This window comes from Entelurus aequoreus, linkage group LG07 (genome assembly GCF_033978785.1).
Source record: "Entelurus aequoreus isolate RoL-2023_Sb linkage group LG07, RoL_Eaeq_v1.1, whole genome shotgun sequence".
NCBI lineage: Eukaryota > Metazoa > Chordata > Actinopteri > Syngnathiformes > Syngnathidae > Entelurus > Entelurus aequoreus.
In genome coordinates, this window is record NC_084737.1 from 68,398,024 (window position 1) to 68,410,857 (window position 12,834).

The window sequence follows — 12,834 nt, forward strand, 5'->3', positions numbered from 1 at the left end:
ACCCCCTGGGAGGTGAGGGGAGCAGTGAGCAGCAGCGGTGGCCGCGCTCGGGAATCATTTGGTGATTTTACCCCCAATTCCAACCCTTGATGCTGAGGGAGGCAAACGGGTCCCATTTTTATAGTCTTTGGTATGACTCGGCCGGGGTTTGAACTCACGACCTTCCCGTCTCAGGCCACCACAAGGCCACTGAGCAGAGATGCTAACTGTCCTATTGTTGTACTTTTCCAAGGCTGACGTTCTGGTTGTTGTTGTTACATGAAAACACTTGATCTGAAGCACACTGAACCTTTTGCAAGAAAACCATTCAATGGCAAATCTAAAAAAAATTACTGTTATGTTTGATAATATTTTTTTAATTGCATTTCAATAGAGAGGCTTGTGGTGTATTTAGTTAGTTTCACTATTTTGTTTTCCTATGTGAAAGAGCAGTTAATGAATTCAAAAACTTACAATTCATTCTGGCCCTCTGATTTTCCTTTATTTCTTTGTACTTTTTTGTCCGTATGGATGTGAAACGGTCTTAAATTATTTCAAATATGGTCTTAAAAAAAGTCCTAAATTTGATTTGTTAGAACCTGCAGAGACCCTGTACGGTATGTTATACCCTTAATGTCTTTACAACTGAAATATTACACATTGTGAATGTCTTACCACTGTAACGGTATTCGTCATTCTGCAGTAAGCTGCACAATTTCCTTTAACTGAATTGCACCTCATATTCCTACTACATTTTTTTATGCATCATTCCTGTAAGTTTATGTTTGTTTATTGTATTGTATCTATCTTTAAATGCATATTCAGGGAACTGGCAAAGAAGGAATTTATTGCGTGGTTTAACAGCTGCGCATACGACAATAAAGCCCTTCAACATTATAATGATACGTTATTGTAGCAGAAGTATATTTCCTGAAAAATGTTTTATTGAAAATTAACGGTTTCCTTACCGACAGAGCCTTGTAGTGTGGCCCTATGTCCACATGAACACAAATATAAAAAAAAAAACCCACTCAGATGTTACAACAAATCTTTATCTACACCGATGGTATTAAAAAAAAACACATTCACTAGCTGTCATGCATATTTTTGGCCGATAATAAGCCTGCAAAAGCAACATTAGTTGTCTTGAACACGCATCTGTTCATCAATACTGACAAATTAGATGTGCAGTAGATTTTTGAATTCAGCCCAGGAGACACAGTACATGTTTGTTTAAAAATGGTTTTTAATCAGGTAAGTCGTGTGCAAAATTATACCAGCATTCATAAATCAATAACTTCATTATTTATATTCTGTTAATATAACATTTATATGCATGAGCTAATGGAGAAGATTTCATATAACATGTTCTCTGATCTGTTTCGTATGTGCAAATTGAGGTCAGTGGACGTGGGTGACACTGAGGGTGTGGTGTCTGATCATTAGTGTGTGTGTCAGTGTTTGGAAAATGACTTATAAAAGGTAGTTAATTATAGTTACTCGTTACTTTGCCAAAAAAGTAATTGGGTAACTAACGGAATTACTCTTTAATACATGTAATTAATTACTAGTGAAAGCAATTATTGCGTTACTTTAATTAAAAAAAATATATTCTTTTTATTAAAATATCTGACATATGCAGTTGAGATGTTTCATGAGGTCAGAGTGTGTCTATTAGGGTTGTTAATGATAACCCGATGCGACTGGATATCCGATTTGAGAAGTGTCGGGTTCCGCTATGTCGGTTGCAACCTCCTCAGTCGATGAGGTTAATTGAGTATAGACACATAAACTGGTTATCGCGCCGAACTAGAAATCAGGTTTTTGTCCTTTAAACGACACGAGAGCCAAGGTTGTACGTGAGCAGTCACGCGCTTGCTACTAGAGATGTCCGATAATGGCTTTTTTGCCGATATCCGATATTCCGATATTGTCCAACTCTTAATTACGATGTCAACCGATACCGATGTATACAGTAGTGGAATTAACACATTATTATGCCTAATTTTGTTGTTATGCCCCGCTGGATGCATTAAACAATGTAACAAGGTTTTCCAAATTAAATCAACTCAAGTTATGGAAAAAAATGCCAACATGGCGCTGCCATATTTATTATTGAAGTCACAAAGTGCATTATTTTTTTTAACATGCCTCAAAACAGCAGCTTGGAATTTGGGACATGCTCTCCCTGAGAGAGCATGAGGAGGCTGAGGTGGGCGGGGTTGGGGGGGGCGGGGTTGAGGTGGTGGGGGCTAGGGGGTAACAGGGGTGTATATTGTAGCGTCCCGGAAGAGTTAGTGCTGCACAGGGTTCTGGGTATTTGTTCTGTTGTGTTTATGTTGTGTTACGGTGCGGATGTTCTCCCGAAATGTGTTTGTCATTCTTGTTTGGTGTGGGTTCACAGTGTGGCGCATATTTGTGACGGTGTTAAAGTTGTTTATACGGCCACCCTCAGTGTGACCTGTATGGCTGTTGACCAAGTATGCGTTGCATTCGCTTGTGTGTGTGAAAAGCTGTAGATATTATTTGACTGGGCCGGCATGCAAAGGCAGTGCCTTTAAGGTTTATTTGCGCTCTGTGTGTGTTCTCCCTACGTCCGTGTACACACCTGCGTTTTAAAAAGTCATGAATTTTACTTTTTGAGACCGATACTGTTAATTTTGAAACCGATACCGATAATTTCCGATATTACATTTTAAAGCATTTATCGGCCGATAATATCGGCAGTCTGATATTATCGGACATCCCTACTTATTACGTTACTTATGTAACTGGAGACGACAATAGATGTAGATACATGGACCGGGTGTCTCGCGAGGCTAGCAGTCATGTGACAGTTTATCTTTAAAACAACGCGAGAGTCACGGTTTACCCGCCAAATAATTACCCGCAAGATATGTAACGTCAACACCGCGGACCGTCTCTGTGCTGCGCCGTCCGTCAATATTATGACATTCCAGACCGATTCCCCAGTTTGTCTTTCTTTATTTAGAAAAACGCAACACGGGCTCGATCTCCGTGCCCCGCAGTCTTTTCTGGCAACGTTCAAATGACTTTTCACCTCCACAACTCAGGTCGCTTCCCATCTTTGTCCCGGAAGTCCCGCCGCCCATTCAAGCCATTAGCTAGAAGATGTTGTTGTAAAAATCTGAAAATACTGGAAGCATGTTACTATTATAGAATGTGTTTGAAGATGAATGTGCCTATGGGTGTTTGCATTCATCAGGTTATTGTTATTATCATGGCATTTAACTGGTCAGTTACATAGAACAGTGGTCCCCAACCACCGGTACCGGTCCGTGGACCGATTGGTACCGGGCCGCGGCCGCACAAGAAATAAAAAAAAAACATATATATATTTTAATTTTTTTTTTATTTTTATTAAATCAACATAAAAAACACAATATATACATTATATATCAATATAAATCAATACAGTCTGCAGGGATACAGTCCGTAAGCACACATGATTGTATTTCTTTATAACAAAAAAAAAAAAAAAAAATAATTTTTTTTTTTTACTCCTCCTCCCCCACTGGTCCGTGGGACACATTTTCAAGCATTGACCGGTCCGCAAGTACAAAAAGGTTGGGGACCACTGACATAGAAGACGTTTGGCCTCTCATCCGAGTAGTTTTCAACAGTTCATGCTCATAGACTTTGCATGGACGGATCTAGTCCATGCAATCATGTGTGCTTACGGACTGTATCCCTGCAGACTGTATTGATCTATATTGATATATAATGTAGGAACCAGAAATATTAATAACAGAAAGAAACAACCCTTTTGTGCGAATGAGTGTGAATGAGTGTAAATGGGCGAGGGAGGTTTTTTGGGTTGGTGCACTAATTGTAAGTGTATCTTGTGTTTTTTATGTTGATTTAATAAAAATAAAAAACATTTATTTTTTTTATGTTTTTTAAATTTCTCGTACGGCCCGGTACCAATCGATCCACGGACCGGTACCGGGCAGCGGCCTGGTGGTTGGAGACCACTGCTCCCACATGAGAAGGAGCGTATGCGCAGGAAGGAATGCTTTTGTTCTTTTGTGGTGTAAAAAAGAAACTGTCCATGGACAAATGTTAACCATAGAATTGAATCGTTCATACACCACATCGAATCTCATTCTTTCAGTAAACTGAATCGTTCTGTTCTATAAATAAATCGTTTTTGAATCGCATTGTAATCCATGTATCACGATGCGATTCTAATCGTCCATCACAGAGAGCTTTACATCCCTAGAGTGCATTGGATTGTGTGAGCGCTAGTTAATATAGAGCAGGGGTGTCAAACTCAAATACAGAGTGGGCCAAAATTTAAAACTGAACAAAGCCGCGGGCCAAGGTTGAACAAATTAACCTTTTAATTATGTTGTCTTCATTATAACACTTATATAAGACTTTACATTTTTTGTGGCTCCAGACAGATTTTTTTTTTTGTATTTTCGGTCCAATATGGCTCTTTCAACATTTTGGGTTGCCGACCCCTGGCCTGGTTCATAGTGGTGGTTTGAGCCTTTTTGTTGATCATTCTTGTGCTGATCATCTTTTGTAAATTATAAATCTGAGCTGTTTGGATGATTATTTGCAAGGCTAGAAACCCATCAATTTAAATAATTGTTTGATACTAAGCATGTTACATGAAGCAAATTAGACAGCGTGACCATGTGCAATTGTTTGACGTGACACGCCATGAGTGTAAAAATCTCATGTTTTTTTAGCCTCCCGCAGCATTTAGATCAATCTTTTTAAAGTTTTTCACGCCGCGACATAACAGAAGCCAAAAATCCCTGTTTGACCCAATTATACACAAATGCTGAATAGTTTTTTTTATTTATTATTCACCCTAACAACTTTTACAAAAGCTCCTTTTTTAAAGGGGACCTGTGTTGATATTGCTTTTTTTAATTTATTTTTTTAACTTATAAATGCTGTTACAACGTTGGATACTCATGTTAAACAATCCCAGAGTGCCAAATTATAAGGTTCATACATTTTGGTGTGAGTTTGCATGCAGTTTTGGAAGCCTCTGAATGCTGGGTTTGGGGTAATTTTTTTTAACAGTGGGCCATTTGTGACATCACAGATTAAAGGACAATCTGTACCAAAAAGTCTCCTCCCCCTTTGCTGAGCAAAACTGCTGTTGTTGAGCTTTCATTAAATCCTTTTTGTTCCATGCCCTGCTCAGTGAGTGGCCTTGTGGTTAGAGTGTCTGCCCTGAGATTTTTAGGTCGTGAGTTCAAACCCTGGCTGAGTCATACCAAAGACTATAAAAATGGGACCCATTACCTCCCTGCTTGACACTCAGCATCAAGGTTTAGAATTGGGGTTTAAATCACCAAAATGATTCCAGAGCGCGGCCACCGCTGCTGCTCACTGTTCCCCTCACCTCCCAGGGGGTGGAACAAGGGGATGGGTCAAATGCAGAGGGTAATTTCACCACACCTAGTGTGTGTGTGACTATCAGTGGTACTTTAACTTTAACTTTAATTGTCCACAACACTTGGAAACTACAAAATAAAAGTAACTTGTAATCTAACATACTTACTTAAAAATAATGTATTCAGTCAAATAATACCATGACGAGACAGTAAAACCCCATGAACAAAGGCATCATAAATTGCGTGCAAGTTCACACCAAAATGCATCAACCTTATGATTTGTCACTCTGGCACCAACAGGGTAATCGCATTAACAAGTCAGAAAAGAGGAAATTCATCATAGGTCTCATTTAAGGACAAAAATCCATATTTACTTGTGCACAAAAGATCGAAATGTACATGTTTTTGAAACCTGGATATAGTCTAAGTCAGTGCTTCTAAAACTTTTTTCACCAAGTGCCACCTCAGAAAACACTTGCCTCTCCAAGTACCACCATAATGACCAACATGAAAATACAAGAGCATACTAGGCCTATGTATTTAATAAAAACAAGGCAGAGATTGTATTTAATAAACATATGTCATATTTTTTGCCATTGTAACAATAAACACAGTTTGAACAGTAACACTGTGTTTGAATATAGGAAAATAAAACGGTACTTTAATAAAGTGTTTCTTTGGCAAATGACTGGATGGTATTAGTGTTGTCCCGATACCAATATTTTGGTACCGGTACCGGTACCAAAAGTATTTCGGTACTTTTCAGTACTGTTCTAAATAAAGGGGACCACAAAAAATGTTATTAATGTCTTTATTTTACCAAAAAAATCTTAGGGTACATTAAACATATGTTGATTATTGCAATTTTGTCCTTAAATAAAATAGTGAACATACTAGAGAACTTGTCTTTTAGTAGTAAATAAACAAGCAAAGAATCCTAATTCGTCTGCTGACGTATGCAGTAACATATTGTGTCATTTATCATTCTATTAATTTGTCAACATTATTAAGGACAAGTGGTAGAAAATGAATTATTAATCTACTTGTTCATTTACTGTTAATATCTGCTTACTTTCTCTTTTAACATGATCTGTCTACACTTCTGTTAAAATGGAATAATCACTTATTCTTCTCTTCTTTGATACTTTACATTAGTTTTGGATGATACCACACATTTGGGTATCAGTCCGATACCAAGTAGTTACAGGATCATACATTGGTCATATTCAAAGTCCTCATGTGTCCAGGGACATATTTACTGAGTTTATAAACATAACATACATTAAAAAAAACAAAAAACGAAAGAAGATTTTGTGATGCTAAAAAATACCGATGTAATCATAGTAGTATCGACTAGATAGCTATTGTACGTGGAATTATTACAGTGGATGTTAGGTGTAGATCCACCAATGGCGTTTGATTATATTGTAGCGTCCCAGAAGAGTTGGTGCTGCAGGGAATTCTGGGAATTTGTTATGTTGTGTTTATGTTGTGTTTCATTTCGCACATATTCTGCCAAAATGTGTTTGTCATTGTTGTTTAGTGTGGTTCCACTATATGGCACATGTTGGCGTTGTTCATACTGCCACCCTTAGTGTGACATGTATGGCTGTTGACTAAGTATGCACTTCATTCGCTCGTGTGCAGTGTATTAAAAGTCGAAACCAGGGGTCCCCAAACTTTTTGACTCCGGGGCCACATTGGGGTAAAACAATTTGGCTGGGGGCCGCGCTATATATATATATATATACACATATATATATATATATACATATACATATATACACATATACATACTGTATATATGTATATATATATATATATATATATATATATATATACATACTGTATATATATATATATATATATATATAGTATGTATATGTGTATATATGTATATGTGTATATATGTATATGTGTCTATATGTATATGTGTCTATATGTATATGTGTCTATATGTGTGGGTATATATATATACACACACACATATATACACACACACACATACACACACACACACACACACACACACACACACACACACACACACATACATACATACATACATACATACATATATATATATATATATATATATAATCAATTAGTGCGTGAGGAATATATATGTATGTAATGAATGCATATATATATATATATATGCATTCATACATATATATTCCTCGACTTTTGACTTAAAGAGCGCACTTGCTGCATGTCACGTTATCGATGGTAAAATGCATTTTTAGACAATATGATTTGCCTGAGTGGCTCGGAGACGGTACAAAATGGACTAGTAAGGACAAATAAAAAAAAATAAAAACATACAAAAAAATTAAAAATTTTTTTTTTTTTTTAAATTTTTTTTTTTACTTGGGACTTCCTGCGGGCCGGATTTTGGACGCTGGGGGGCCGTATCCGGCCCGCGGGCCGTAGTTTGGGGACCCCTGGTCAAGACGATTGTGTCATTAGTACGTTATCGGGCACAATGAAATCTTGATTAGGCTTTGTTAATTATAGACTATATGATTTGTGACTTTTTTACAATGCAAAATGGACCAACCTCGCCACAAAATCAACAACAACAAAATTGTTTAAAAAAAAAATTATTTTAAAGATTGAAAGTTGCCTTTAATCCCACGTGGGTGCTTCGGGGCCCCGAAGCACCCACGGGATCGGCGCCTATCGTCTGCACAAGAGAGACGGTTAACATCAACTTGACTTGACATGACTTCGGTTTGACTGACACAGGTGCAAAGTGGTTTTGGTGAGCTCCAATGAGCAAGACAACACCCCGTCGCCCTTTCAAACCCTTCTCATCTACAGCTGACCTTTCCCCCCCGCCCTCCTCGCAAACCAGGATCTCCCTGTGGAGGTTCACCAGATGCCTGACAAAAGTGTACAATTAGACATTTCTACCTGTGTTCACCCTCTGCCAGCCCACGGTGAACGGCGTTCTGGTTTGAACGATATAATTGGTGATGGGGCTCCCGTTGTCCCGTCCGGGGCTCCATAGCAGCTGGGCCGTGCTGTCTGTCACCTCCTCCACTGTCACCGAGTCTGGGGGACTGGGCGGGCCTGGCTCGATAACATAGACACACATTTAGCCACCAGAAACATGCATGCGCTCACACAGGAAAACATACACAGCTCTCAGGAACGTGTTTGCATGAATAAAACATGCCTCCCTGACCCCGAAGCCTTATAACACCTTTAAATCGATGTTAGCAAGGGGAAATATTTCTTAAGTTTCAAACCGGAAGAGAGGTGATGCCCTTCACAGGGAATTAAAATTTAATTCACAATTTATCCCCCGATATTCACTCAAGCTGCAATTCTTCCCTTTTCACGGCCCTCCTGGTGATTGATCGATGAGACCGCAGACGCGTGTGGATGCCGGGAGTGACATAAAAGTACAAGTAAAAGATAAAAAAAAAGATCTCACAGTCTAGAAGGATCAGCATTTTATCATTCATTTTCATTAGTCCTGCGTTTCATCCTCATCTACTGTTTCCTGTTCTAATGAAGGTGTCAGCTCATCAGAAATAATAGACCACTGGAGAGCTCTGAGGTGCGCCACTGAATAACAACGCCCTGAGCTCGGCTCAGATTGAAGTGGCTCTTAAACAGAAGCAAATTATATGCTCTAATTATTAAAGGGGGTTAAATCTTTTTTTAACAAGCAACCAATATAGTTGTAGACACAACGAGCATCCTCAACAAGGTATTTCTACATTAACGTTAGGTTTGCCGCCGAGCCTACAGCCACACGCATTTAAAACACTGCCTTGAGAGATATTGATCGCAACAAAACTCATTAGTGGCTGTTGATAAGGAAAATAACAATGTACAGTCTTATTAAATAAATAATGAAGAATCAAAAGCAATCAATGCTCAATTCTCCATTTTCTTAATCACATTTTGTTAGATAAGGCAAGGGAATGCTGTCACTGTTCCAATAATGTGCTGTGGCAATTTAGGCTCAAAGCAATATATATATATATATATATATATATATATATACATATATATATATATATATATACATATATATACATATATATATACATATACATATATATATATACATATATATATACATATACATATATATATACATATACATATATATATATATATATATATATATATATATATATATATATATATATTGGTTAGGTCAGGAAAAACCACAGAGGCTATTTCATCCCTACAAGCCTGTTTTGCAGGTTTCCCTGAACCTGACGAAACCAGGGAAACCTGCGAAGCAGGCTTATAGGGATGAAAAAATAGCCTCTGTGCTTTTTCCTGACCTAACGTATATATATATATATATATATATATATATATATATATATATATATATATATATATATATATATATATATATATATATATATATATATTTATTAGGGCTGTGGATCTTTGGGTGTCCCACGATTCGATTCTATATCGATTCTTGGGGTCACGATTTGATTCAAAATCGATTTTTTTTCAATTCAACACGATTCTTGATTCAAAAACAATTTTTTACCGATTCAAAACGATTCTCTATTCATTGAATACATAGGATTTCAGCAGGATCTATCCCAGTCTGCTGATATGCAAGTAGAGTAGTAGATTTTTGTAAAAAGCTTTTATAATTGTAAAGGACAATGTTTTATCAACTGATTGCAATAATGTAAATTTGTTTTAACTATTAAATGAACCAAATATATGACTTATTTTATCTTTGTGAAAATATTGGACAGTGTGTTGTCAAGCTTATGAGATGCGATGCAAGTGTAAGCCACTGTGACACTACTGTTCATTTTATTTTTTTAAATAAATGTCTAATGATAATGTCAATGAGGGATCTTTAATCACTGCTATGTTGAATTTGTAACTAATATTGATACTGTTGTTGATAATATTCATTTTTGATTCACTACTTTTGGTTTGTTCTGTGTCGTGTTTGTGTCTCCTCTCAATTGCTCTGTTTATTGCAGTTCTGAGTGTTGCTGGGTCGGGTTTGGTTTTGGAATTGGATTGCATCGTTATGGTATTGCTGTGTATTGTTTTGTTGGATTGATTAATAAAAAATAAAATAAAATTTTAAAACATTTAAAACAATTAAAAAAATAAAATTATATATAAAAAATAGATTAAAAAAAGAGAATCGATTCTGAATCGCACAACGTGAGAATCGCGATTCGAATTCGAATCGATTTTTTTCCACACCCCTAATATATATATATATATTGCTTTGAGCTTAAATTGTGTAAAGCCACAGCAGATTATTGGAACAACCTGTTTTGCAGGTTTCCCTGAACCTGAACCTGGGAAACCTGTGAAACAGGCTTGTTGGGATGAAACAGCCTCTGTGCTTTTTCCCTGACATAACGTATCTTCCGCTCTACCCCGGGAATTGAGCACTGTATAACGGATAAACCACAGAAACCTCGACTATATATATATACATATATATATATATATATATATATATATATATATATATATATATATATATATATACATACAAAACAAAAAACAATTTTATATATATATATATATATATATATACAAAAAAAAACAAAATTATATATATATATATATACACGTATATATAGTCAAGGTTACTGTGGTTTATCTGTTATACAGTGCTCAATACCGGGGTAGAGCAGGGAAACACACATATATATATATATATATATATATATATATATATATATATATATATATATATATATATATATATATATGTTCATATGTACATATACTTATATAAATATACATATATACATATATAAATATACATATACATACATATATATATATTCCAAACATGTTGAAAATAGTTTTTAGAAAGACAAAGCACAGAATACTATTTTGAGGATAATAATCATGCTCATCAGCTTGGTCTCCACCACCAGCATGCTGCAGAGTAGTAGTGTTTGTGAAGTACCTGAGAGTAGAATCTAAAACATGCCCATTGTCAAGAGAGCGTCAAGAGAGAAGATGATCGACCTTGAGTACCATTAGCCAAGTGCGGCGAAACACAAGGAGACAAAGTCGCTGATCTACGATCAAGTCACATTCTGCATGATTTAGATTCAAGGGTGTCAGAACTATGGCCCACCGGCATCCTCAATCTGGACCTTGATACGTCTCTAAATCTTTAGTCTTCAATCCTCATAAACGTTCAGTTATTTCTGATACACACAAATCCTCACATTTTAACAATATGAGTAAAGTTAGTCAATGACAATATGTGTTAAAGATGATCTGTCTGTGCAATATATTTAGCGATCCAAACATCCTTTCTCACTAATGCGAATAAAAAAACTAAACAACGCAACACGTCAGAAACGACACAACACATTTGTCACACACTGCGCCATGTATAAAATAGGAGAACATTTCTCAGAGTAACCTTTAAATGTAATTTGACCAGGGCAGCCACACCTTAAAAACAAGTTTTTTTTAATGTGAAAACAAATTTAGATAAGAAGTAGAAGTCGAAGCATTTAAGTCCAATCTTAAAACTCATCTGTACACTCTAGCCTTTTCATAGACCCCCCTTTTTAGACCAGTTGATCTGCCGTCTCTTTTCTGCTCTGCCCCCCTCTCCGGCATGGAGAGGTTATCAGGTGACCACAGATGAGGCGCTAGCTGTTCAAAGTCGGGACCCGGGGTGGACCACTCCTCTGTGCATCAGTTGGGGACGTCTCTGTTCTGCTGCTTTTTTGGGGGGTGGAACTCCCGAGTCCCCCACATCTGCGGTCCCCTCAAAGGCTTCTCATTGTATCCCATTGGGTTGAGTTTTTTCTTGCCCTGATGTCCTTTTTTTAAAAAATAATATGTTTTTATTAATTTGATAGGGAAATCATAATTATCATAATTAAAAACAGACACTTTTTTTTTGGTTCCCCCCACAGACCCCGTCCAAAAAAAAAATTTAAAAAAATAAATATTCAAGTAAAATAATAACACCCCCTCACATTTATCCTATAGTGTCTTTCATTTAGCTATGTAACTAATTATGCAGCCGCAGGTCAAGTCAAATTGTTTTGGCGTACTCCTCAAATTATATTTAATTTTCTGTAAATCTAAGAAAAACATGATGTCCTTAAGCCATAGGGAGGCCTTGGGGGCAAACTATGATTTCCACTCCAATACAATCCTTCTAAAAGCTATTAATGATGCAAAAGCGATACTATCCCTGAAAGTCTGCTTAATTTTTTGATAGTTTGGTGGGATTCCAAAATTAGCCAATTCTGCACAAGGCGTCAATTTAAAATTCAGTGCATCTGCAAGATGTTTAAAAATATTAATCCAGTAGGCTTTCAGTCTTTTGAGACACTTGTGATTAAGGGCTATATAAATAAACTTTGATTGATTGATTGACTGACTGATTAATATATTGAATGAATGGATATATTCAGCCTATTTGTGCACTACTGACTGGTGATGCACCCAAAATTCAACCACCGAAAAA

General features: G+C 36.6%; 1 protein-coding gene across 1 annotated transcript in view; it reads right to left on the minus strand.

Annotated features, from left to right (window-relative positions):
- The window catches only part of LOC133654202 (contactin-3-like), a 234,115-nt gene that overhangs the window by 39,131 nt on the left and 182,150 nt on the right, over positions 1-12,834 (minus strand). The window contains exon 15 of the mRNA XM_062054350.1: positions 8,277-8,435. Coding sequence (XP_061910334.1) covers positions 8,277-8,435 — 159 coding nt within the window. The remainder of the gene's footprint in view (positions 1-8,276; positions 8,436-12,834) is intronic.